A 27388-nucleotide genomic window follows, 5' to 3' on the forward strand; every position below is an offset into this window, starting at 1 on the left:
AACCAGGTTAAGAGTGTTCAATTGCTTCCAGTTTCCACATGGACTGCAAAATAAACTTAAAAGGTGAATCAGATGAAAAATGGAAAAACAGGGGAGACGGCACTTGAGGAAAGGCCACACTATTCTTATCAGGGGAATTGTCTGAAATAATTCAGAAAAGGAACACATGAACTGAAAGGCTGTTTTTGCCATTATGCCTAAAGTCACAGGACCCAACTACTAAAAGAATTCAAATGTTTGCTGTCCTTTGTGCAATAAATCCACAGTATTTCCTATTAGCCTAGGTGCAGTGTAGGGAAGATGTATGTTCAAAATCTTGCCATACAGCAGTTTCTCTTGCATGTCACTTAATCTCTGTACCTCTTTTCCACCTTCAAATTTAATTAGTGTATTCTTGAAAGTTTTGAGGTTGGAGTAGTATTTCTTTATTGTTTCAAAGAGAAATGCAGAATTAAAGTGTATTATTTATTTCTCCTTGTTTTGTTTATATATAAAAATATATTCCTAAATTCCGTTGTATTTCTCAATTTCAGGCATAGAAACTTGTCAACATGGAATTTTTTTTATCTTTGTAGTTGCATCTTCTTAAGCACTGTATCTCTTTTGCTTTTTAACCGTTCAGTTTCAGGAAATTTAACTGCTCTAGCTGTTGTGGTTTGTGTCTCTCATTCTTTGGTGTTATGTGCTGTCTTCAGTTCAAGCCTTCAGATTGATTTGCTTCTCCGTTGGGTTTTTACATGATGCTCAAAGCTCTGCCTGACTGGGGATGCAGCTGTATGCTAATTTCCCAGTTTCTACAGAACACTGACAGGTTACTGCTGAAGTATTTGACCTGCTTGCCACAAAGGAAGGAAATTTCTGAGCTGGGCTTAGTGATATAGGTAGAGTTTGGGCTTGTTGCTGTATGTCTTCTCAATTCTGCAAGAGAAACATTCCTCTTGTGCCTTTTCCCGAGACTGCACTCTGATGATTTTAGAATTGCAGCTCTATCACATCATTATTTCTAATTTTTAACATCAAAAAGGCAGGTTAAAAGGGAATGTATTGGAAGTTCTTGTTACTCTTTCTTCTAAAAGGAAGTGAAAATTTAATCTTCGTATACCGTATCTTCATATAGTAATTTTGAAAGGCTCCTTGGACTTAAGTAGGATTTGACATGAAGACAGGCAACAATATTTCACTCTCTGAGCAGATTTCCAGACCCAGATACTTTCAGCTTGTTCTGATCTCTCTTGTCCTTGGAGTGTGCTTATTTTTACAAGACTCTTCAACTGCTCATCTGTATTTCTTTTAGAATTTGAAGTTCCTGACTTGAAAAGCAAACCAACAAAAACTTCCCAAAGTAGAATCTGGAGGACATGGATGCCTTCAGTAATCTCTTTGTTTTCTATTACAGATCAGAATACCTGTTGTGTTAGGCGCTTTTTTGGGGTGGGAAATTATGGGAGGCTTCCTAGCAGCGTGATTCCCAGAAGAAAAATTGCTTTTTCCTAATAGTAAATAGTAGTGCAAAGGTAATGTCTGTTTAGAGATGTGTCCCCTCCCCCGCTTCAGTATTATAGGGTCCTGAAGGAACTGGCTGGTCTGGTTGCCAAGTCACTCTCCATCATATTTGAAACATCATGGCTGTCAGGTGAAGTCCCTGGTTATTTTCTTATTTTCAAGAAAGGGAGAAAGGAATACTTGGGGAACTACAGGCCACTGAACTTCACGTCTGTGCCTGGGAAGATCATGGAGCAGATCCTCTGGGAAGATATGTTAAGGCACGTGTAAGATGAAGAGGTGATCTGAGACAGTCAGCACAATTTCTCCATATTGCACCTGAACCAGTCTGGTGGCCTATGATGGAATGAATGACAGCGTCAGTGGACTAAGGAAGGGCAACTAACGTCATCACCTGGACTTGTGGAAGGCCTTTGACATGGTCCTGTACCATATCCTTATCTCTTAATCGGAGGGGTATGGATTTGAAGGCCATTTTAAAGGATTCTTTGGATGGCCATAGCGAGAGGGTTGTTGTCAGTAACTCTGTGTCCAGGTACAGGTCGGTCATGAGTGCTGTCCCCCAGGAAACCATTTTGGGACTGTCAATCTTCAACGTCTTTTTCAGTGTTGTAGATGGTAGAATTGAGTTTGCTGATGACACCAAGTTGAATGGTGCAGTTGACACAATAGAAGGAAAGGATGCCGTCCAGAGACCTGGACAAGTTCAAAAATTGGGCACATGAGAACATGATGAAGTTCAACAAGGCCAAGAGCAAGATGTTGGGCAATCCCAGATATGAGTACAGACAGGGAGAACTCACTGGGAGCAGCCCTGAGGGGAAGGACTTGGTGTTCCTGATGGACATGAGCCAGCAGTGTGCTTTTGCAGCCTGGAAGGCTGACAATGGATCTGCATCAAAAGAGTGGTGGAAAAAGGGAGAGGGAGGTGATTTGTCCCCCTCTACTTTGCCCTTGTGAGGCCCCATCTGGCGTACAGTGTCAAAGCTTGGGGCCCAGCACAACAATGGCATAGAATTGGGATGGGTCCAGAGGATGGCCATGAAGGTGGTGAGAGTGCTGGAACACCTCTCCTATGAACAAGTGTTGGGCAGCTGGACTTGTTTAGCTTGCAGAAGAGAAGGCACTGGGGAGACCTCAGTATGGGCTTCCATTACTTGAAGGGAACTTATAAGAAGGAGAGTGACTGATTTTTTGCATTGTTTAATAGTAAGGGGGGAATGGGAGATATTTTTAAACTAAAGGAGAGGAGATTTAGGGTAGGTGTTAGGAAAAAATTCTTTACTCAGAAAGTGGTGAGGTACTGGTACATGCTGCCCAGAGAAGCTGTGCTGCCCCATCCCTGGAGGCATTCAAGACCAGGTTGAATGGGGCCCTGGGCAGCCTTTTCTGGTGGGTGACAACCCTGTTCACAGCAGGAGGGTTGTAGCTGAATGATATTTAAGGTCTTTTCCAATTTAAGCCATTCTATGTGTGATCCTAATGTTATATTGCATGCTTTAGATATCATGAAGGCAGAACTTGAAGGGCACTTGTAAAGGCAGCAGTATTCATGATCCCAAAGAAAATGTGGGAAAAAGAAAGCCTTCTTTTGCCTTCTTGATTCTTTTCCCTCAGTAATAAGGACATCAGGGTCTCTTTTCATGGTTTCTGTTTTCCTCTCAGGTTCCTGTTGCTAACATGATATGAAGAACATTCTGGTCTTCTGAATGAATTTCTTCTGAGGGTTAAGTTTTGCTGTAATTTCATATGGAGAGCATTGGGCCACTTAGTCCTTAAAATAAATTATTTTTCTGTTTATGTTACTCCTTGTGCTTTTTGGAGTTATTAGACGGTCCAGGATATCTGAACTGATTGTTGACTTGTCTGCTTTGTTTGCCTCCATGTTTGTTTCTTTGGATCATCCCAACCTTTCCTACTGAAGTGTTTTTCTGCTAGGTTTTATTCAACAGAATCTACGTGGTTTTCCCAGTATGAGCCTTAATGAAAACAAATGTTTATAGCATTTCCTGATAGGTGAGCTGCTGTCTTTAATTACGAAGGACCTGGAGATGGAATAGAAAACCCACTCATTTCATTTGCCTTATTGACAACAAAGGATCCTAGAACTGTTTGCACTGGACTCATTCAGCCTGCTCTACTTCACAGACAATTGAGAGTCTCTGAGCATTTGAATACAGTTTATTCTATCAATTAAATAAGAACAAAACAAAACCTGTCTCTTACGTTGTTTAAATACCTATTAAGCCCATGAACAGAATACTAATTTAGGTGGCTCTGTATAATGAGCTCTGAATTTCTGAGTCATGTCGGCCATAGAACCCTTTAACGAGGATGTGGAAAACTCCACAAAAAAAAACTAATGTCAGTCTTAGTTCCTTAATTATTTTAATGAGTGTAGAAATGAAAAGCTCCAAAGCATTGTGTCGCAGATTGAATATCACAGGGAGGATTTATAAAGATTTCAGCTGGATTGCTGAGGTGGGTGAAGCATGGAGCAAGGAGCCCCGAGCACTGTCAGTACTCAGCCTCAGCAGCACACCTTGTCAGCTGGCAGTCACTTGGGATTCTTTGATGGGCTGGGATGGCTTTTTGTGTTCTTTTCGCCAGTGTGTGCGTACATAGAAATTAGTGGCATTGTGCTGGTGTAACAAGGGCATGTTGTGCACAGCTGCTCTCTGTCAGCGTGATAGGCGGGCATCGCTCATATCTGAGGTGAATATGGGAGTTTCTTAACTATGAATGGGTGCCACTTTGGATTCACAGGAATTTTAATTAGCTTGTGCAATTAGGCATTGCCTGCCTTTCTAAACTTATTGGTTAACTTGACTGTCGTTTCTTCTTCCTTTAACACACCCACAAGTTACTAGATCCTGTTATGCAGTCCTTGTAGAAGATGCTGCTGAGTGCACAGCATCAGCTCATAAGCTCCCCACGCATAGCAGAAAGTGCTCTCTGCTTGTTCCTTTGGAAAACATTATTATATAATGCAGTGCGGCACATCACTGAATCTGTCTGGGGCTCATCTCCCTGTTACAGAGGGGAGCATCATCAAGCTGAGAGTCTTACAAAGCTCAGCCTTACCTAATGATATGTGAAAGATAATATAATAAATTAATTGTTGCTTTAGATTTTCCGGCCTCATGCAATCATCTTCCCACAGCGTGAGCTTTATTTTCTCCTTGGCCTGTGTTGTTCATATTATTTGTAAATGTGCTTATTAGACTTGGGAGAAAAAAATAAAGACAAAGAACCCTGAGAAAAGCCGTCTAGTCAGAGATAAGACAGTTGTGTTTTATAGTAAACGGTGAACGTAAGAAAACTGGTGATGCTCCAGGCATATTGTGTTATTGATGGAAACAAACTGCTTACTGACATCTGCATAAACCAGTCCCTGACTGATGGCATCCCAGAGCCTTTCCGCACCAGGCAGCGCAGAATTGCTCAATTTCCCATTGTGAGAGTTGCAGGTTTTGAAGGTTCTTTTTTCTCCTTTCCATAAAGTTTTCCATTTTTTTGCTAGCACCTCAGTGCCTGCTGCAGAAGTGGCTCTCCTTTCTTCACGCTGTGAAGGCCTGTGCTTCCCAAGCAGATTGCTTTGTTATGCCAACTTCTGTGTTGAGACATCATGTCTACCGTACTGACAGTTGCTCTCAGCACCAGGCAACTTGGGTTTAGCCCACGTTTTTCCTGTAACTGTTATTGCTTTACTGTGTTATGAGGCTGAATAGTTCTCTTTTCCTATTTATGTTGTTACCTGAGCAGTGTTTGTAGACTGATGTTTTTTTTTTTTTTTTTATTCCCCCTATGGGTCATTTCTGAGATGCTATAAATTAAGCTACCGTAGTTTTCTTTCTGTTTCTTGTCTAGAAATATGACAAGTTCGAGACAGTAGCACTTTGTTTTATTGTAGTGTTCATGTGATTCATTTAAATAATGGCAAACTCTAGCTTTTGACATGCCTCATTTTCCAACTCTCTTGATCAGGGAGATTGTTCTGGCCTATACCTGAAGTATGATACCTCATTATAGATCAAGTATGGTAACTTTTGCATGAATTTTGTTCACTGCAAGAACGGAGAGTGTGAAAACATTGCCAAGAAATAGTTACAAGTTCCTTGCTGTCAGCTGAGAAGAGGATGTGGAGTAAGAATTACTCTGGCTTGTTGCTTTTCCCCTACAACCCAGAGAACCTCATGGCTGCTGTGGTGGGGATTTGCACTGCAGATCTCTTTGCTTCTCTTGGCTTACTGTAAAGAGGACATCGTTCACTATCTTTTTTTTTCTTTCTTTCTTTCTTTCTTTTTTTCCTATTGGTTTTTGCTTTGAAACCTCCTGTTTTTAAGGAAATGTTTGTATGTAACAGTTGGCTGCTAAATCCTTTTAAAGAAACTGTTTGGTAAAACTATGACTGGTCTTTAATTTGACACTCCTGATGCTGGGTGAGGATGTGAGCAGCAACAGCTGCTTTTCTTTGCATCTACACTTGAGAGTGAGGATAGTCCACCCGTTTCAGTCTGTTTTAGAAAAATTTCTTTAAGGAACTAGAGCTGGAAGGGGTCTTAAACCTGCCTTCAGAGCCAAGCTTTGCTGGAACTGTGATGTCTGGTTCACCTGTTTGGTAGGATGGGTTCCTTAGTCAATGCGGGAGAGTGTAAAGTTTGAGATTTTGTTTGTTTTTAAAGGAAAGAGGTATGTAAATTGCACTTGATTATGGTGGTTAGTGTCTCATTACAGTATGAAGTACCTTCTGCAAAGCTTGTTGATCTAAAATTTGGCTATTTGTTTTTCTGATCTTTGTCTCTGATCCTTTTTATTGCAAATTTTAAATATGTATGTGTGTGTGTGCATGTATATGCACATTTGAAACTCTGATTAGGGTAGAACTTCAGTATATAGTTGAATTTCACTCAGCTTAAGTGTTGTGAGGCAAATTACTTGTCTTGTACTGGCTGGGGTCAAATAATGGCTGTGAGGAGTGATACTCGTGGTGACCCAATTACTCCTAATGTAGCTCCTCATCTTGTAGATTTATATAACACTGATGCAGTGAATAGCTGGAATGCTTTTAAAAGTGCCTTGCTGTGAGGAATCCCTCACGGGTGGGAGGAACCTTTGTAAAAGCACAAGATTTGTGTATTGGCATGATTGGCAAAACTCATACCTAGGCTTGGAGCCCTGATTGAGGCCAGAGATGTCTCGGTCTGGTTTGTTTTTAAAATTTCCCTGATAGATTCAGAACATGAAATTGGAGCTAATGACTTTTCCAAAGTACAGAATTTGAACATTTTGCAAAATTAGAGTGTGTATTTCTACTTGACATAAAATCTGGGCTCAGTCTGTAGTAGAAAAGCATCACAGAACCCAGTAGGTCATGAATGGAATATGAAATTGTTTTAGGAGCGATTTTGGATTTACTGATACCAAATCATTTGTGCCTTAATCGTGGCGCTTCACTGAAATTTTCTAGGTGGTTTTGTGAATTTAACTTAAGGCATAGTCTTTAAAGTAATGAAGTTAAACCAAAGCAAGAGGCTGTTTGAACAGGCTGTCTTTTTGATTTATCTGTCAACAAGGCACTGATTTAACCTATTCTTAACCCATAACAGTCCACGTGGATTAGAAGTGATTTAACAAAACTTATTTAATTAAATTGGGGCAATCTTGTGTTGCCAGCGAGGCCTCGGGAGAAGCATCTCTTGTTCTGCCTTTTGGCATTTTCTTCCCTTGGTAATGGAGCGATAAAAGATGCATTTATTTTATTTGTTGACTTTGTTGACTTAATTCTCACCTTCCAGCTATTCAGATTTCCTTAACGTTAAAGGCAGTCATTTATACAATCTATTGTGGTTGCATTTGTAGTTACTTGGAATGGTATCCCTAGTTTCTGAACCCATGAAGCAATATAATTCAAAATACAGAAATCAAGAGTTTTATGAAATACTCTATGTACATGTTTACTTTAGGTTAGGTTCTTCTCAGTAGCTGACTGGTTATGGAAAAGGTTTCTGCATTTTTTTTTCTGGTCAGGCATGTTGTCAGCCGTGTTGTAGTTCTCTCTGCTACTCTCAATCTTCTGGCCCTTGCAGGGTTTCCATTTTATTTTTATGTAACTTCTGCCTTCCTGAGTGTACTGATGGCTCTTTGCACTGCCTAGCAGTGTTTTCTTTAATTGCTCCTGGCCTTACTGCTTGCTTTCTTTCCCTGCTCAAGTGTTCTTTCCAATTTTGTTTTTTTCACTCTTCAGCGTTTTTTTGGGATGACATTTTCACCATTGCCTTACAGATGCATAGGTTTTTAGATCTAAATGAACTGATGCTGAGAGTTCATCAAGTGTTCCGTGGCGGTCCCAGCTGAAGTAATTGGCAATTTCTCCCTGCTCCTGCATGGGAGCACACTGGCACAACTTATTGTACAGTTGTGTGGTAAACCAGGTCTGAATCATGATCTGATTTAAACACAGCAGCATGCCCATACCAAACCCCTACAACAGTTTTCCATAGGATTTTAATCCTTCTGCTTGCCCTCCTTTGGCTAATCTCTAAGATCTGCTGGGGAAAAGTGACAGAAATGTGATTTGCCCAAGGACTTGCAGTAAATCATTGACCAGACATTAAAGCTGTTCTGCTCGTGGTTCAGCATGGTGCTCCCCTGTTTAAAGCAGGGTGTGGGTAGAGTAGGATAGGCATGTGGCAACACCAAAGGCTTTTGGAGCTTTATGAGCATACAAGACTGTGCTTGGTGAGGTGATGAACCCAAAAGCTGGAGCAGCACATGACAGCGTTGTGCAGACGTCACCGCCAGGCCATCACTGATGCAGCTGTAGATCCTGTGTGGTCTGAAAGGTGGGTATGACCAGTTGGTTCTGTGGGCGAAAGGAAACATCTGTCCTGCAAAGACACAGTTTGAAAAGTACAGATCTGGGGAGGACGTTTGAGCTTAGATATGTTAACTGCTACTTACAAAGAGGTTGCTAATATAATAAAAGTGCTGGGATACAGTCAGGAGCAAAGTGTGAACAAGGGCTAATTGTTCGTGTTTGAGACTCAACAGAGCAGTTCACATTTGAGACTAATTGTCAGGTGTGGAGCAGGTTGAAGTGTGAGTGTATGCATGTACAGCTGAGGTATTTGTGAACAGATTGGGTTTGTAATGCAGTGCGCTAAGAGGAAGGCATCTCGCTGCCTGTCACAGAGCAACTCATGTTACCCACCAGTAGGTCCAAATGGCTGAAGATGAACTCCTTTCTAAGTATGAAATTAACTATTTATACAGTTCATCTATTCTGATGGGGGCACTTATGAGCGTGGCCCTAAGGTTGCACACGTGTTCTTAGAAATCACTGGTGGTCTTTTCTTGGAGCCTTTCCCAATGTTACGTCAGCCATTCACTCTTGCCATCAGATGTCTGAGTGTGGATAGGAGCACTGGTCAGAAACAAGTGATAGGCAGCATGTCAGGAACATTTCCAAAGAAACCCCATGTGAAACCAGCACACTGGCTGTTGCTGGGCAGGGCATTTTGGCTATCTAGATTGGCAGATACTCAGCTTTTGTGCAGCTCAACTGTGCTTGCCATCATTAGTTCTTGTATTATCTGGGATGCCGTCCTCATGTGTCCTCTCCTATTTTCACATTCATAAGCTGAGCGTATGACAGACAGTGTAGAAAGAATGGCGATCCTCTTATGGGGGCACACTCGCAATAAATCAGACCTTGTCATTACTTCAGGAAAAAAAGCTTAAAAGTTATCCTGTAAAAATGAGAATGTTGTCTTCCTTGCTTCAAAATCTTCATGAAGACAAGGTTGCTGTGGCAGGAGGGCTGACAGGAAAGGGGACAGCACTGGCATTGCTGCCAGGCACATTTTCTGCTCAAATTTTACAGTTCAGTAACTAATGTGTTTCTCAGTCAGCTTAAGGTGATCTTAATGCAAGCTGCTACTGGAAAAGGCAGTCCTGTTCTTCCTCCCATGAGTTCTCACCACCTTTTTGTGCCAACACCGGCACTTCTGTGGTTATGAAACCCAACCCAGCAAAGAAAAAAAATCAACCTATAAATTAATTTTCAGCTAGATCGCCTTCCTCAGCCAGCTGATTATTGGGTCTCAGGAGCTCTAGTGCTTGCATAAACAGGAACGTGTAGCTGGAGATGAAGCAAAGAGCATATACCATATATTTTTTCATCAGCAGCCCTTGCTGTAACCAGTTTAAGCTAAGTCAAGCCCCTCCTTTAAGGTAGGAATATGCAGTTGGGGAAGTGCAGTGGTTTGCTGCTCTGGAAGAGTGTGGTCCTGCTGCTTTCTCTCTCTTCCCAGCTGGATGCTGTGTTCTTATCCTTCATGGCAGGATACAGGACTCGGAGGAATGTGGATTTCCACATTTGTCAGCGACAAGATTAACTTCTTTTTTGTGCCATCAAATTTCAGGTATCCATCTGCGGAGATGCTGCCGTATCCTAAGCATAAAAGTAAGAAGGGTTTTTAGGGAAGGTGAAGCATTTGATAAATCTAACCTTTGCTCAGAGGGATTCTATTTTTGTCCATTCCCTGACAAACTGGTGCTTTGCATGCACAAATGAGGCATGTCCGCTTTTTCTATAGTCACCTGGTACCAAAATGGGTTCAGTGTGCATTTATCATCTCTTTCCTAGAGTTTCCTGAGGCAGGGCGACTCAAACTGCAAGAATCAAGAAAGTATTGAGTACTTCTTACGGCAGGTAGAAAAAGAAAATCTGCGGGGAAGGTTATAGATTGTGTGACACAGAAATTGTTACCATAGTTTCCATCCATATCATTAGTTCCCAACCACTTTATCTGGCTTTTAGGAGGAAGAGAAAGACAGCATGCTCTGGCAGTCTAGCCAGCCCCCTCTCATCGGATTTAGCGTGCCTCAAAGAAGAGGTGCAGGGTGCGTGGCCCCTTTTCTTTTCAGGCAAATTTGACTGGTAGCAGGATGTGGTGTGGCTTGAAAGAAGGCATGAAGAGAGTTACTGTGACAATTGACTGCATCTGCCTGATTGACTTACAAGAATGGGCTGTTTGACTCCTGGGGAGGAAGCCTGGGGAGGGTGGCAGTTTGCTTCCAAGAAAACCCTAATGAAAAAAAGACAATGATGTAGGAAAAGAGTAGTGATCAACAAGCAGATAGTACTTGCTAAAGTTTCTCTTTTTTACCCTTCAAAAACATTTGGATAGTATAGATTGAACTTTACAGACTACACTGATTTTTTTTTCATTAGTTCATTTGTGTGTTTCTATTTAGTAATCTTTGTTGGCAAGACAGTGAACGTGATTGATGGGTGTTTTATGCAGAAGTGATCACTTTGCTGCTTATCAGAGCAAAGTCTGTGAGGCAGGTATAGGGTGTCTCACATCTTTTCTTTAGCTTTTTCTAAATGCTGCAGTTTTGCACACAAACACTGAGTGTGTAAAAATAGCCAGATGCTGCTGTGGATCCTTTGGGAGGCCAGCCCCATGGGAAGTGGGGATATCTGGTTTCAGGTATGGTTAGATTGCAAGCAGCAATCTCTGTGAGAGGTTAAAATGCCTGCAACCTACTGACCGTGTGACTTTTATCACTTCCTGCCAGCAGACGGAAAATTGTATTCAAATGGTAGGGATTAATGGAGGACTTAATTGAACAGGAAGTTTTTCAGCCATTCAGATGATGGCTAAAATGATCCATGCGCTGTTACTTCTGACATCTCTGCCAGAAGTAATCGCTGTCTTTCTGGCTAGCAGAAGTTACTCTTAGGGTAAAAGGTGAAAGATTGCAGTGGTAGAAGTACGTGTGTTTTTCTGAGGACTGGAAAACAAGAATGAAATGATATATCAAGTAACTTTTTTTTCTTTCTTTTTTATGGCACATTTGCAGACAGAAGGCTGCTCAAAGCGAAAAGAGATTTTTTTGGTTGTTGTTCAGTTGCATGGTTTTAATCTCGCACTGTTAATTTTTTAGTGCTTGGTCAGATTACTAGAGAGGGAGCTGCTCTCTAGTAATACATTTGGTATTACTTGGTGTATCATTCACCATTCGGCCTGAATGTGCAACCATTTTGAAGAGGAGTGTGGAACAAAAGGATTGCTCTGAGTTTGTCAGGAATTTGGTTTTCAGATAAGTTCAGATAAGAATGGCCTTGCGTGAGTAATGAAGCAAGAAGCACTGTCATCTGAACCATTCCAGTTTTGTTTAGTGTCTCCTGGTTAGAAACTGGGAAGGAAACATGTTTTGCCAGTGTCCATCAGATGTCTCAGGACACTGAAAATGCTACTGGGAGAGTATTGAGGTTGCAAGATACCTTGTGTGTGATAAAAATCACTTTGATTCTGTGCAACTAAAGAGGGTAAACGCTGAAGTTTTAGAAAACCAGGCACATTTTAACATTCCAAAGAATATTTACCACAGTGAGCCTTTCTGGTGGGAAATCCTTCTGCAGGGCCAGAAAGATTACTTCAAAAATTTTATCTGTGGTGGATTACATGTAACAGGGACCTCAGTTACCCAAGAACCACGCAGAGGAAAGGATGGCATTGCAGAGCAGGTGAAGTGAAAGGGGCATTTAATGCCTCTAGGCTTCTCCACACTGATTTTACTAAATATATGAGAAAAATAAGGGTATTGCTTTTCTTTTCCACCTGCAATGAGCCCAAACAGCAGGACATTGCAGGTTCTTTGCCAGTAGGTGGAGGCCTTGCAAGGGAAGTGGAAATCAAATCCTCCCAGAGTGGAAGGTATTTTATTGCTTTGGAGTTCACTTTGTATGCCTCCAGGACATGGGGCAGTGCTTAATGTAAATATATATATATTTCTGTGGTCTTGTCAGAAAAGACGGTCAGAACATAACCAGTCAGACGTCTGCTAATGATTATTAAAATGCAAAATAACATGAACAAGTTCTCTTATTTGTTTCTGCTGCTCTGGTTTTGCATTTTCATTTTCTGGCATGTGGTGATGCTCTTCTTTGAGCAGCAGCGTGGCATAGAAAGGCAGATCTAACCTTAAGTCATTTGTTGGCAATATCCTCATTGCACAACTTGCTGGTACTGCAGAGGTGGGTTTGGCTCAAGCTTAGAAGAAATTTTGGATCATGCTATCAGAAAAATCCCCTTTTCCTGAGTGTCTCATCCAGTAACTCAAGTCTCCATTTGTCAAGCACTTAATGTGGGTTTCAGTGCCTGAAGAACAGCAAGAAGGGAGATGTGTCCAGTGCACAGCCCTTATCAAAATGAACTGCTGTAGTATGTTGCTGTTTCTTGCCTCTTATCTGTGAGGATGATCTTTCACACTTGTAACTTGTGCAAGCACATCTGAGCTGGCTCAAATGAATGCTTCTGGTCGTAACAGCAGTAACCTGGTCTTTGAGTGAGGACCATTGCAGGACCAGCATGATGTCTGCAGCTTTGTTAGGTTCCCACGTGAACTGGTAAATTTGAAGGCTTAACGTGGGTGGTTTTATGCAGCTAGCAACATGGTTGCAGTGTAATCACAGCTTGAATTACAACCCATAGCACAGTCAAAGGTTAAAATGCCTGCACTTGTATTCTTAGAGCAGAAATGAAGCTACTACAAAACAGGAAATTTTAAGAACCACTGCAGGACAAAGGAAGGGTGGCACCACCTGTCTCTGGTGTTCACAAGGATCTCTTCTGCCATCTATTGCCATATACAGTTCACCACATGCCCATATGGAGGAGAAAACATTTTCGTCCAATCTAGGCGAGACTCAGCCTTTCTCCAACTGCTGGAAGTTGGGCTGGAAGCATCTCGTCATTGAGGTGCTTGGAGGTAGGTGTGTGGTTTCATAATCACACTGGACTGAAGTTACACCATTTTAACTTGAGCATGATGAGAGCCTGTAACCTTTTGTAGAGTGTGGCAGAATTCAGATTGCTTATGATAGCCATAGATTATTCTCACATCAGGGTCCAGCTGCAAACAGTTGTGTCATTAGGATGAGAGAAGGCCTGGGCTCCTGGAGAAGAACTGCAAGCTTGGCTAACTGTCTCCCATTTTTGGGTTGCTTCTTGCTCCTCTTTGCTTCCGTGTGCCCTGAGGGTGTACAGAGGGAACTCAAACTCACGCTAGGAAATTGTACTGTTATGTCACAGTGCCATTAAAAATTCCTGGTCACCGTGGGTGTCTCAGGAAAAACCCCTTGTGAATTTAGTACCCAATGTGATTAATCCCTTGAAAGGTTATCCTCCTAAACACCTGAACTGCCTGAATCCAGAGCTGTGATGTGTCAGTTCCTTCTCTGTTAACATAGTGGAGAGTGGTTAACAGTTTCCAGAAACTACCTCCCTCTTTGCCCAGGGCTAACTTCAGTGTTTAGCAGCCAGCTATTTCACTTACTGTATGTAAGTATTCCTGCTAAGCCAAATGAAGTGAGGCAGTTTTGGAGACTGCAGATATCTTGTGCTCAATGAGCATGGTCAGGAAAAATATATAATTCCAGAATTAATGATTATTTGAACAGTATTTAACATACATTTCAGTTGTCAGCTTAGATCTAGTCATTGAGCATATGGGTTAGTTCAATTATCATTCATTAAATGTCATTGCCATGCACCTTTTTGTTGTTTGAAGGAGCGAGTCTCAGACACCAACTGTTTCCCATTTGGGGGGAAAAAAAAAAGAAAATGTGTATCTATTCAATGTGGCTGAAGTTTTAGAGCAAGAAATGTTGTCTATGGAACATGCTGTGTGAAGCTCCATAATGAAGGACTGAGTGGAGGTGTTCTTTGTGTTTTATGATGGTTTGTTGTCTTGAGATTTTAAGGCTGTCTTAGAATCATGGTATTAATTTAGGCTCAATTTAAAAAAAAACCAAACCAAACCAAAACAAAATTAGACAAGAGAAAGTTAAGAAGATTGAGAAGGGCTCAATAAAAGTCATTTCTGAAAAAAGTTTTGTGTTTAAGTATATTGAACTTTTTTTACTTTCCTAAAAAATTAACCCAGGTTCTTCTAACCCAACAAATGGATTAAGGATTACATTGTCTCTTATCTGGTTAGATAGGTCTCAGTTGTGTCTTGGATTGCGTGCTCTTGGAAGTTATTTTGAAGTAGTCAGGCAGTGTCTTTATGATTTACATGGGTTACCTACAGTTATGTGGACAGGAGCAAACAATTGTTTTAGCTCCTAATTCCTTCTTAGTGCAAATAGATGGAGAAAAAGGCATAATCTCCATTTCCATTGCCCTGAACTTGCTGAGCAAGGTATGGTATTGGAAGGACAATAGGTACCATTGATATGGGCAGAAAATACTACCAAAGAAGTTAGAGGAATGTGGGAGAAGGAATGCATTTCAAAGCCTTTCTTTGTTTTCCAGCTTTCTCCTCCTGGTGTAATGTTGTGTATTCACAGAACTTTGCCTGAAGTCATAAACCAGGGCACGGTTGTGAGAATGTATGCAGGTAGAAACACTGCTTTGCTAGAGATAAGCATTGGTCTACATTTCTCCCCTGTCCAGTGAGAATGGTGCCTCCAGCACCTAGTTTTCTCATGCTCACCTTGGGCTTGCCTTGAAGTGTCTGCCACTAGGTTGATTTTTGTTAAGCTGAAAATTGAATACTTGAAAATCATTTGCTGTACAGTGAACATCTGGCTATTAAAGCTTAAGTTGACTTATTTTTAATGGGAGCTGAACATATCTTAAAGGATCACACTTCAATATTTGTTTACCTTATTAAACAAAGCTGTACGCATAGAAGAATCTTTGCATGCAAGCACAGTTTGCATGGTTAAGTGTCACGATGTGCAGTGCTGTTAAAATGAATGCGTAGTTTATGTTTATTACGACGAAAGCAGGCGACGGTGAACTCAAAACAGGGTCCAAATTGTTGGAAATAAGTAAGAGATACAGAAAAATGCTTTGGTAGGTCAGCAGAACTGGGAACTGCGAAGCCTCACAAAGGAATAATAAAGAGGCCAAGCTGTTTGCATGTAATTGCAGGACATATTGCAGTAAGGTGTGTTTCCTCAATATCCATTCCTAGGTCAGGCATTGATCCCGTATTCTAACAGCAGTTGGTGGAAACTCCTACCAGCCTGTTGCCACTTGTTTGTAGTAGCCACTTTAATGTAACAAAATTGCATATGTACAAATACTTTCCTTGCAATTGCTCTGCAGAGAAGCAGCAGAAGCAACCAATAGTGACCAAATGCTGGTTCTGCTTTCAGGAAGAGGCACAGAGTCCTTAGTGTTAGCTTGCAGGCTGCTCCCTAACAGCTGGAAAAGTGGAAAACATACCTACATCGAAAAGGGAAATGTGAATTAAACTTGAAATGGTGACACTCAAGCTGCCATTCCTTTAGTGTTTGGAAATGTAACTCTGGTGGTGCCCTGAAAAAGAAAAAAGGACATAAACATCAGGTGACAGTGAAGATAAAAATGAAGTTCAAAGAGTAAGCTAAAGGTTATGAGATGAAACAGCAAGCAAACATTGCAGCACATCACAGGCAGGAAGTTTTATGAAAATCTGTACGTTACTAGAGAGAGATTGGAGAATATTTGAAAAAGATAAAGTTTGTTTTGCAGTTCTCTTGCCAGTTGAGATGCTTAGGTATGCTTCTCAACCCCTAAATTCACATCAAATAGAGTGATGTGAGTACATGTGTTATCAGTTACGTGTTGCCATACAGTTCTTCACTCTGTATGTTTTACAGTCCCTATGCTTTGCTTTCACTTAGGAGTTACAGGGTAATAAACTGAAGACAGTGGAAGATTTTTGTACAGATTTAGTTATACATCGACTATATGATAACTTAATATGTTCAGTAGCTAGTGCAGCATGCTATACTAGCTAGAGTATTAATATTTAGTAAATATATTAACAGACTGGCATTACCAACCTGTACTTTGCAGAGAAAAGCCTGCCATTCTACAGTTGGTGTTTTCTTCCTAAATACGCCTGCATATTGAAGAAATGGTGCTGGGAGTTTCTATTTTAAAAGATGTTTCTGAAGTATTTTTAGCTAATGCAAACTGTAGTGTTTGGATTATAAATAACATCTTTTGCTTAAATCGTTCAACAAAAATAAATTCAGCGTAGAAAAACTTGAAAAAGTGTATTTCACATTGGAGAGAGATGATTTTTAGCCTAGCCTGAGTTTGTACACTGGGGATATTTTTGCTGTGCAGCTTTAGTCTCAAGCTGTAATTTGCAGTCTCAGTCCTAAATAATAGGTTATGTAGAGAAGCACACCAAAGGGAAGTGGAGACTTTCTCAGACAGAAGATTTTTTGAATTTCGTATCATAGGTAGGTGTTTAAGGTCTGTCAAAAATAGTAGAAGGAAAACAACTTTCTGTTGGGAGAAGGTGAATTACTACTTATTTTTAAATAGTCTAGATATTTCTGGCTGTTTGTATGGTGTTTGCATGGTGTTCAGATGTGGTATTGAGCTTTTCCCACATCATTTTCCTTCTTGCATAGCTGCTCTGTTTGATATTTGCAAGCCTTATATAGCATATACCCTTTAGACGAGGACAGGGAGAGCAATTTATTTTGAGGAAGAAAACATGGTTGTTGTTATTCTTCTTTCTGCTCGTTCCAATCTGTCCCCTGTTGCCCGGTGTATGCTAAGTAGGCCATTCCAGCAGACTCTGATGTCTTAACAAGTGAAGAGTGAAACCACACTATTGTTGTTATGTCCTTATCATATGCAGAAAGTCCTTCTGAGTTCTTCTGTCACTTCTGTCCCTCCATTATCTTCTCTGCCCAGCTCAGAGCACTGCAGCCCGTGAGGCCTGATCTGATGGAACCCTAGCGGAGGGCCTGGCCTCCTCTTTTGGCACAGTTTCACACTTAGATTGGATTAAGTGTAACATGAAACCATACCCAAAATAATTGGTTTTATGCTTCTAGAGGTTTTCATGGAGAAATACCAGGTTGTTAAGATGCATACATTCCTTCACAAGAACCCATGTTTTGAAGTGTGTGTGTGTGTGCGTGCGCGTTCCCCGTTGCTGGTCCACCATCAAAACTGGCCATCACACAAATCTGGATCAAGAGCTGCTTGATGGCATTAAGATGGAAGCCTGTGGAACAAATATGCATAAAACAGGAGTTATTGCAGAAAGCTTGAGGTTATGGCAATTGTAAGAGAGTGCCTTCATTTGCTAGCCTTTGTAAATTGAATTGCTAATACTGACTGTTGGGGGTGTTAAGAAGAAACTCGTATTTGGAAGGGACAGGCCTGTTTCTGGGGATCTGGTGAGTGAAAGCCAAGTGTGAAGAAGTATGGCATACATCAGCAGCGATGCTCCACATTTGTCTGCAGGAGAGGAAACGTTTCTGACACGTTTGATCATATGGTAACAAGTCTCCGCAACCTCCCCAGGAAATGGCAAAAGTTCATGTCCGCAGCCTGGAATGAAGCTAGGGGAAGGCCTAGCTTTTCAGCTGTCGGCACTGAGATGAAGGACCCCCGCTGGACTGTGGAGGGTGGTGAAAAGTGGCTGTTCCTAATCCCTTTCCACTGCTCCAGGGACCAGTAACTGGGATGCTACAGACAGGCCTTGCCAGGTCTTGCTGCAGAGGTTTGATTCTGAACCATGAAACAGGCTTATAGCTTGCTTTCTGAGGGGCTGCAGAGTCTTTCTTGCTACTTAGCTGTGATCACACTGCACTGCAGCAGGTAGTTTCCGAAAAACATTTGGCCGACCCAGCCACTGGGCTGTGTATGCTTTTAACAGCCCAGCCAGAACACCGTGGCTGTTGGGAAAAGTTGCTCTGCAGATGACAGCAGGGATCTCACTTGCTGACCTTTTTATAGTCTGCTTTTTTGGCTAGAGAGTGTATGTTTTGTGCAGAACAGAAGCCAACACAAAGCATTTTTCTCTGGCCACATGTGTGGTTTTGCTGATAGAAATGTAGTTTGTTGGAATTAAAATCTCATACATCCAGTACAAGAATTTTCTTTTAGGAACAGTGCTTTGCAATGCAATTGGAGTAATTTGGGGGATATATAGGTAGATCTATATAAGACCTCCATTCTGGAAAGATAATTGCTCATAGATAATAGGAAATACATATGTAGTCTTTTAGTTCCACTTCACAAATTATAAGCACTATGTTAAAAATATGTATATGTAGACACTATAATATACCTGCCACTAAGGAGAGACCAGTAAACAGTAAGAATGGCTGTGAGGATTGGGTAGGGATTTTTTTGTTGTTATTTGAGAGGGGAGTGAATCCTGAGGAGACAGATTTTATGTGCAACTCAGGGAGAAAACTGCTGAATGCTGCTTTTGTTCTCCGCTGTCATTAGGAGATGTGTATAAACATTGCTAGGACAAAATTGAGGAAGTTTAAAATATACTTTCAGACCTACCCAGCAACTGAAGTGTAATATCTGTGAAAAAGAAGTTTACCAGTTACGTGTTTCTTCCATGCTGAATGATAACTGTGCATTCACTGTGTCGTAGCAGAATAGTCTGCAGTGGAATGACAAGACCTGGCTTTTTTTTTAGTGTTATTTGATACGTGTTTAAGTTCTACATTATGTAAATATGCTGCTATTAGGGAAGAAAATGACATAAAATTGCATCCTTTCTCAATGAGGTTTTAAGTTCTTTCAGGAGCTTCTCTCCTTTTTGAAGCTGTAATAACGATCATAATTAGAGTCCCAGTTGCTTAAGTGAGAAATTAGCATGTTCTTAAATGCTGAGCTGAGTCAAGTTCCTGGCGAGACCCCCTCCGGGTATCTGTCCTGCCCCAGAGCGCATTCCCTAATACCAATTTGTGTTCTAGACGTATTAAAGAAAATCATATTCATTGCCACCTAGTAGTTAATCAGAGCCTTCAGATAGGCTTGAAATAATTTGCAGTCTGACTGCCAAAACCACTTGCTTCTGTTCATTTCCCATCATCGTACATATGGTCACGCTCTAAAACTTAGCAGAGAGTGTCAGGCCATTGCCCAGTATCAGGACTGGAACAAATTCAGTCTGTGCGTGTCCTTCATCATTACAAATTTGTCACAAACACTTAATAACCACACCTCAGCCCTCTTCCTTGGTCTTTCAAGCTGGAATGAAAATCTAATGGCTTTTGCCTGATGTTTTCACAATCAAAAATGTATTTCCCCAAAGGTTTTGCTTTGTTTTCACAGGTCTGGGCGCAAATACAGATACCACATATACTAATGTATATTCTATTATTTGAATAAGATGCTAACAGATTGGAATAAATTAAGAATTTTAATGAGGCTAAAATACATCTCGTTTTAGATTGATTAATTGTGATTTAAAAAGAACACCCAAATAGCAAGAGGCAAAGAAAATTTTAACACTTTAAGAAAAAAGTCACTTTCCTGATGCAGAATACAGATTTAATTAATTTCCAAAATAAACGAATGATGAACTGTAAGTGTATGATGTGCAAGAAAATATTTGGAACATATGAAATAGTAGTCACAGATTTTATAATCAAGATGTTGCCTTTCTGGTTTTCTGAAAACCACAATCCACAGTTATGTGTACTGTTTGTAGGAGATGGATTCTGTCTCTCTTTATTTAAACTGATTGTGATGCTCTGATGTCTCTCCTGCAAGTTCTGTCTAACGTGCTTCTGATGTGCTCTTGTTTCCACAGGCCAAGGCTGCAAGCACAAAGGAAGTTTGCTCAGTCCCAGCCAAACAGTCCCAGCACAACTCCAATAAAGATAGTGGAACCGTTGTTACCCCCTCCCGCCACTCAGATTTCTGACCTCTCCAAAAGGAAGCCCAAGACAGAAGATTTTCTTACTTTCCTCTGTCTTCGAGGTAGGACTCTTGCAGCAACCTGGGGGTGCAATCTCATTCAAAGAATAAGCAGCAGCACCACGTGCTGCATAGCAGCTATACAAAAGTCCTGGTGTTGTGCTTGAATATATTATGTGCATTTCAGCTCCTGCAATTTGAGTGTGTCTGGAGAAGGAGCATTCAAGTTCATGGTTGTAAAGAGCAGAAAACAAGGCTAGTAATATTGCAAAAGGAAATTCTTTTTATTTTTAGCACTCTGTTACCTTGAATGGATTTTCCTCTAGTTCTCTTAAGTTCTCCCCACCCATATTTGACTGTGAACTGAAGAAATACTTAACTTTACCAAGTAATTATTCCTGCAGTGTGAGAAATCTGCTTGGAAATTTCTGTTTTTCGCTGTCTTTGCTGTTCAATCCGGGTGATGCTTTTCATCTGATGGAGGATTGAAGTATTGCCATTGTTCTTAATGCCCTAAAAGCTAGATTGTTACAGTGGTAATAATTAAAACATGCTAACCGTTCCACTGTGCAAACCTAGTGAAGACAAGGTATCTGAAGTTGTACTGAGAGATATACCACTTTCCCAGTTATTTCATAGCAGTTGCCTAGGCCTAGCTGGAGCTGTATAGTGCCATTACTGGTGTGTGTCTGCAAGCTTGCATGAGGTATGTCTTACCAGCTTTACTAAGCTAAAAAAGGGCATCTTACCCCAGTGGTCATTTTTACTGGGACTCTTCTTGCCCCTGTGCCCCACGTCATGTCCTGAAGACAATGTCTTTCATGTAAACCTTGACTGTTACGTTGGATCTTGTGGTGTGTTTCTGTTTTGGCAGGTGCCCTCCATCCCCTATAGTTAGTTGCTGCTCTGTCCTTGAAATGCTGGTGTGATGCCTCTTGCTGTTATGTTGTTGTGAGCAAAAAGGGTGAAGGGATCTGCATTTATTGCAGATAGAGCTTGTCTGTAAAAGTCTTCCCTAAGGGATTGAATCCTTCAAAGGTAGTTGCTCCCACTTGTGTTTAAGCTACTGTTTCTAGTTCTGAGGTCTGTGTTGTGCCTGCTGACAACAATGGTCAACACCACCTGTAGCTTTTTCTTTCTGCTGAGGCTGTCTTGCTGTAATGCAGCATGGATTTCTTTTGTTTGTTTGTTTGTTTTGTTTTGTTTATTCTGTGAGGTATTAGAGTTGTAGCATCTTTAGAGTAATAGCTTATTTAGACTGGTCTAAAATGAAGCCTCCTTCCTGTTGGGACTTCTGGTAAAGGGTATGGGTGGAAAGGGTTGTTAGCTTGCTTTTATGTTTGTTTAAAGGATTGCAAGGAGCAGAATTTAACGGAGTTTAAAGTAGCATCACAGTCCTCTGAAATTTAATCTGTGGAAATGTATTTCTAATTTAGTCTGCTGTGAGGTTGATCGGTCTGTTGGCAGCATGTCACTGCTGTGATCTGGGCCAACTGCCACAGTTGTTGGTGGGAAAATTCAGAAGGGTGTGTATGTGTATGAGCACACATGGCTGCATTCACACGCTTGTTTCCACTGCTTGCTAACTAAGCATGTGTTATTTATAGCTTTGAAGGCACTTGCACTTATAAAAAGGCAACCTAAGTGGGGATATGACTTATCTCCGTTTTCATTTCCTACTGTCTCTTAGTGTTCTGCTCTTACAGTGGAAACACAAAGCACGGGTACTTTTGTCCTATTTCAGTGCTTCATTCAGAAGGTGTTTTTTTTTTTTTATTTTAATCAGTGGCTGTTTAGCTCTTGCACCTGTAATTTTCTTCTTTGTTATTCATCTGCAGAATAATTGATGTTTTGTACTGTCAATTAAGGACTTGCAATTCATTCTAATTTCTTCAGTAAGCAGAAGTACTCGTATATTTCAGACAACACAGGCATTCAGTCGCTAAGATCCCAATTATAATTATGTTAAAAACCAGGAGAGAAAATCAGCACCAGGAGTGCCACACATGGCATGCTCTTGATCTGGTTAAAGAGGCTGAAGAAAACCAGAAAGAGGGTCTGTCAGCCTTGTGTTTCAGCACTCACAGTGTGTCCCTCCATTGTACAAAGCCTGTAAAGAGCTACTAAAAGATGGGGAGAAATCTTAGACATGTGGTACCAAAATGCATTTCTCTGGAGAAGCAGAGGCTGTGACTCGGAGGGACAGGGAGCATGGTGGTTGAGATTGGTGTTAGCTTCTGTTTCTGAACTGCTGTGTCTCTTGAGGCAGCACTGGCTGCTTGAAACTCTGCAGACAGTGGTGGGCACTCTTGATGTCCCTGTTGTAATAAAACCAATGGAAGCTGGTTCTTCATATGCTTGTAGGGAGTTCATGCAGCAGCCCACTGGTACATGTAGCTCCAGAAGGGACAAGCAAGTAGCCTCCAAGAACATTGGCCAGTTTGTTTTGGTGTTGCTCTTCCAGTGGTACCTGGTGAACTTGGAGAGAGATTCTGCATCAGAAAAGCTTGTGTTTTTTTCAAAAGGGATTGCTTTGTTTTTCAACCTACGTGCTATGTTTTTATTGAAATGCTGAGGAGTTCAGAATTCCTTGTGTGGCTATAGGTTATTCTGACTTCTGTGCAGCCCTGGCAGTTTGCATTTGCGTGAAGTGAGACAGAGCCACATGGAAATGTGCCACATCACTCACAAATTCATGGTGATAAGATGCAAGTTCACATCCTTGGAAATTGTTTTGTAGTAAGTGTAGTAGTGGTATGATGCCAGATAGTGAATCTTCATATTTGTGTGAATATGTGTATTTTTTAAAATCAGGGCTCTGTGGTCCTACTCCTCATCATCATGGTCAGTATGTTCATGGCCATAGCTTTGCTCTGATGGGAGAGTGTTCAGCAGGTCCAGTGGGGAAACAGCTCTGCGGTCACGTATCTCAGCTTATACCACCACACCCAGCAGCAGTGTCACAGCATAAATTTGTGGCACCGCATCAGGTTGTACTTTCATTTTCCATTTTTAAATAGAGAAGTGTAAAAATCGCAGCCACAACTGGAAGTTCACTATTCAGTACGATGTGGGGTTTACTTCAGACAGCAGCAACTGAATTTTATGCACAGTGGAGCAGGACTTTCATGCCACAGTTTGGAAACACGGCCCTTTATGTGTGCAAGCTCCAGTATTTAGGAAGAAGAATCCCATTTAACTGGGTTTCAACTGTGTGTCAGAAAATCTAATGCTCCACAGCACTTCTATTTATGTATTTATTTATTTATAGCATCCTGTAATTTCAAAGGGAGTTAATTTAACCAAGATGACCTGCTTGATTTCATTATCAAGAATACTAGGAGCTCTAAACATATTTTTAAGTAGAGTTTGTTTTTTGAACCCTCAATTTGACAATGCAATGTGCTAATTACTTCTTATAAGGTAAGCAGGGTAAAATGAAAAGCTGTACCAGCTGATGAGTATCTGTGCACCCAGGAATATGTCTGATCAGATTTGGCAAGCCCCACCTTCTCTATGATTTTAAAGCTTTCCTCCTTTTTCATTTATTTTTTAATTGTGACCTAGAATTTCCAGCACAAGAAGGAAGGGAATAGCACAGATATCTCTGAAGTGTTTGTCTGCAGTGTTCTTATCTTTAAATAGCTTATTTGAAGGAGCCTGTATGCCCTTTGCCAAAGGCTTAATTAGTATCTTTCAGCAGTGTGTGTAGATACCGTCATGTCATCTGCGTGCTGACACACAACAGCATTCACTTTTACTGTATTTTTTACTTCTGATCAAACTTTTCTTAATAGCTTCCTTTACAGTGCATTTAAGTTGCCTTTATTCTCCACTTATTTACAGTTTTAAAATATTGCAATTTGAGTAATACACAGCTAAAAAGGGAAAGGGAAGGATGTCCCCCTGAGAAATGGATCTTTGGCAAAAGGTGATAACAGAAAGGCTATGATTAGGAACCTACATTTTAAAAAGTTTTCCCATGATCAGTTTTCTAATTAAGTCAGGCCTCTGGGACCTACATGCTAGAGAATTTCAGGGATTCCTAAATAAGGATAATTTAATTGAGATCTCACAAATTGAGTTTTCAGACTATTTTAACTGAGAAACATGTGACTGTTCCTTGAGCACTGCAATGATTTAACAACATAATGATTTATTACTATTGGGCAAAACCAAAATAGAAAACTTTACTAGCAGCATGCTTGTCCAAACTTCAGAAACCAGAAACTTCTTAATCTCACTGATGCAGTCCTATTGCAATTTGCTCTTGGAGACCTTTTCTTTCTCTCTTTTTTTTTTTAACCACCTTGTTTAGGAGGTAGGCTTAGGGACCATAGATCCAATATTGCCTTTCCTGTCTTGTTTTCATGCATTGCCTCCTTTGAACAGCCTCTGGGGCTTTTTTAGGTACCCTTCCAGAATTAGATGGGATAATGGGTGGATGCAAGGCAGATGCCAGCATGACAAACCTGCATGTCTGCTCAGGGATTGGGAAGAGGAAAATTTCTAAAATACATCCTTGGTGTCCTTAAGAGTCAAAGACTGCAGCATCAGTAGCCATTATTTGAAGCATCAACATTCAGAGGCAGCACATTACAACCATGTAGTCATGCTCATCAGGTTGGGATAAGCACAGTAAACAGCACAGGCACTTGATTGGGATGAAAGCAATGCAGTGAAATGCTGACACTGTCCAAAAATGTAAGGTTTTAAAGGCTTTGCAGTCTAGGCTAGTTTTTATAATTCCAAAGTAATAGTATAACATAAAGGCTTAGGATGATTGGCTTTAAATGCTGGAGGAAGACATTTTATAGGTTTTGAGTTGTTAAATCATATGGTGCTTGAGACTGAAATTTTAGGATGCACTGAAAATGCAAGCATAAGCTCTGGTGTGCAGAGTCCTCATTGCACAAACCATTTAATAAAAACAAGCTTGCATTTGGTGTCTGTAATCTCACAATTTTGAAGTTCTATTTTAAGGTTGGGATAGCACTGAAATGTGAAAGATCCTTTTTGTGTGTGGGATGAGAGATGCATCAAACATGCAACCGTTTAGTCTGCTTATGAAGTGAGTTGCTCCCACAGTGATTTAGGACAAGAGGAATTTAATCAGGGCAGGCATGGTGCGGGTGCTCTGTGTAAAGCAGAAGGTACAGAGAGGCTTCTCTTTGCTGGAGTGGGAGCACCACTGCAAGGCTGTCCCTCCAGCTGTGCTGTATTGGTGTACACCTTGGCTGACAGGAGAGGTTAAAGAGCTGGAAGGGTTACTGGAGGCACGATGGAGCAGCCTGCATGTGCTGCAGCAGGATCAGTGCCTTCTCTGGCTCCTCCTGGTTTGAGAGCCATTTCTGATGTTAATGATTCCAGTATTTACCCTTGCAAAAAGCTGCAGGATGAAATTAGCTTATTGAAATGGGGGATAAATCTTGTAGTTTGGTCTTTGTATTTGCCAGAGTCTCCCTCTGAGTCTCCAGGCAAGCTGCTTAGCTCTTCTGTAAAAGGAGGATAACATTTAACTCTGTGTGCAGGTATTGGCGGGGCTGGATGTTGATTATGAATAAGGTACCGACATAAAAACTGAGTTCTGTGGTTGCAGAAACCACGCTTCAAATCCTCGGGGCCCACGATTCATAGCCAGGTGGGCAAACTCATGTATTGTGGCAAAGGGGATTCCTGCCCTTCCTTCCCACCAGCAGTGTGTGCACGTGGTTCTGCAAGCTGCGACCCTGTGGGAAGGTTCAGTGCTCCCCAGGAGTGAGTTTCGTGCAAGTGATGGGGCTGAGGATCTCTAGGGATTGAAAAATAGCCTGGTAGTTCTTTTTGGAATGTCAACACAGTGATTGGGAATGTACAGACATGTCTTGTTTGTGGTGGAGAGGTTCATAATGTCAGGGGTTCGAGTGTTTGTGGAAAGAATTGGTTTTTAGATTTGCCTCCAGAGCCAGCCAGATGCGTGGAAGTATATTGCTTTGAGATTGTCGTGTTCTGCTTTGAAGTTGTCAGATATGAATTGTAGATGTGAGAAGCACTCTACTTGTTTTTTATTATTCAGTAGCCTGTCACTCTGGTGTGTGTTTTGTTAACTTTGGAAAGTGAACCTTTTATTTTTCTCCTGAAAATTCACGTGTTCCCCTCCCCTTATTGTATTTCCCTAAGAAAGAAACCATTTTCTTTTGATTTTGGATTTAGCTCTACTGCTCTGAAGAACAGACCAAGAAGAAAACGGGCTTTATGTCATTACAGTGGCCATTACATTGGCCATAACACTAAGCATTCTGTGATTTGTGCAGCGTTGCGGCAGGCACGCTCTGAATTGTTTGTTTACGAGCTCTGTTTTGTTTCTGTGGTTGAGATGGCCTTTTCCTCCCTCTTGTTCAGGCACCGCAGAGCTCCCTGTGGGACTGTTCCTGCAGGTGGAGTGAGATAAGTGAGATACAATTGCTCTTTACTATAGAGTTTATGTAGTTCATTCTCTTTAAGCCTCGCTCTGTAAAATGGCCATAAAGTGTGGGCATAAATTACATTTATTCGCACTTTGGGGTCTTTACGCTGTCCTGTCAAAATGTAATAAGTAGGATGTATAATAAATGAGAATCAGGCCCTAAATTTGAAGCACTGAGGTGGCAGAATATCGGAACATTTGGGAAGCAAGGTTTTTCCACCTGTGTACAGGCCCAAATGGGGCTGTGTAGCAGAGGGAAGCCAAACCTCTGGTCACGGCCTGTGGAGCTTGGCACGCACCATGTTTGTCAGGGCAGGCTTCAGTCCCTCGTACCTTGACCTGCCTTGTGCTTAAATCATTCTGATGGCTTGAATTGCTCTAAGAGTTTTCCAAAGGACATCTGGGTTATGTTCAATTGCTAGGAGAAAAAATGGAAGAGTTGGAGAGAGAGCTGGTGTAAATAATTCAGGGAGAAGAATCCTCCCTGAATTTTACAGAAACCACAGCCCAAATTGTAGAGAAAGGCTCTTGGATTGAGAGGATTTTTGTTGTGGTTGTAACATACCACGGTTTGAATCTTGTCCAGATGAAAACATTTGGTTTGTACTTCAGTAAATATTGCAGAAAAGCTGCCAGCTAATTCTGAAGAGTAATGAAATAGTGCTTTTGGCAAAGCGCATGCACTTTCCATACTTCTGATTCCAGTCTTCAGTTCCAGATCTGGAGTTTTTAG

The 27388-nt window shown here is 41.1% G+C and overlaps 1 protein-coding gene across 1 annotated transcript in view; it reads left to right on the forward strand.

Moving 5' to 3' along the window:
• The window catches only part of JARID2 (jumonji and AT-rich interaction domain containing 2), a 203407-nt gene that overhangs the window by 122835 nt on the left and 53184 nt on the right, over nucleotides 1-27388 (forward strand). Inside the window, exon 4 of the mRNA XM_031589396.2 lies at nucleotides 20104-20273. Coding sequence (XP_031445256.1) covers nucleotides 20104-20273 — 170 coding nt within the window. The remainder of the gene's footprint in view (nucleotides 1-20103; nucleotides 20274-27388) is intronic.

The sequence above is a fragment of the Phasianus colchicus genome, chromosome 3 (genome assembly GCF_987193195.1).
Source record: "Phasianus colchicus chromosome 3, bPhaCol1.hap1.1, whole genome shotgun sequence".
Lineage (NCBI taxonomy): Eukaryota > Metazoa > Chordata > Aves > Galliformes > Phasianidae > Phasianus > Phasianus colchicus.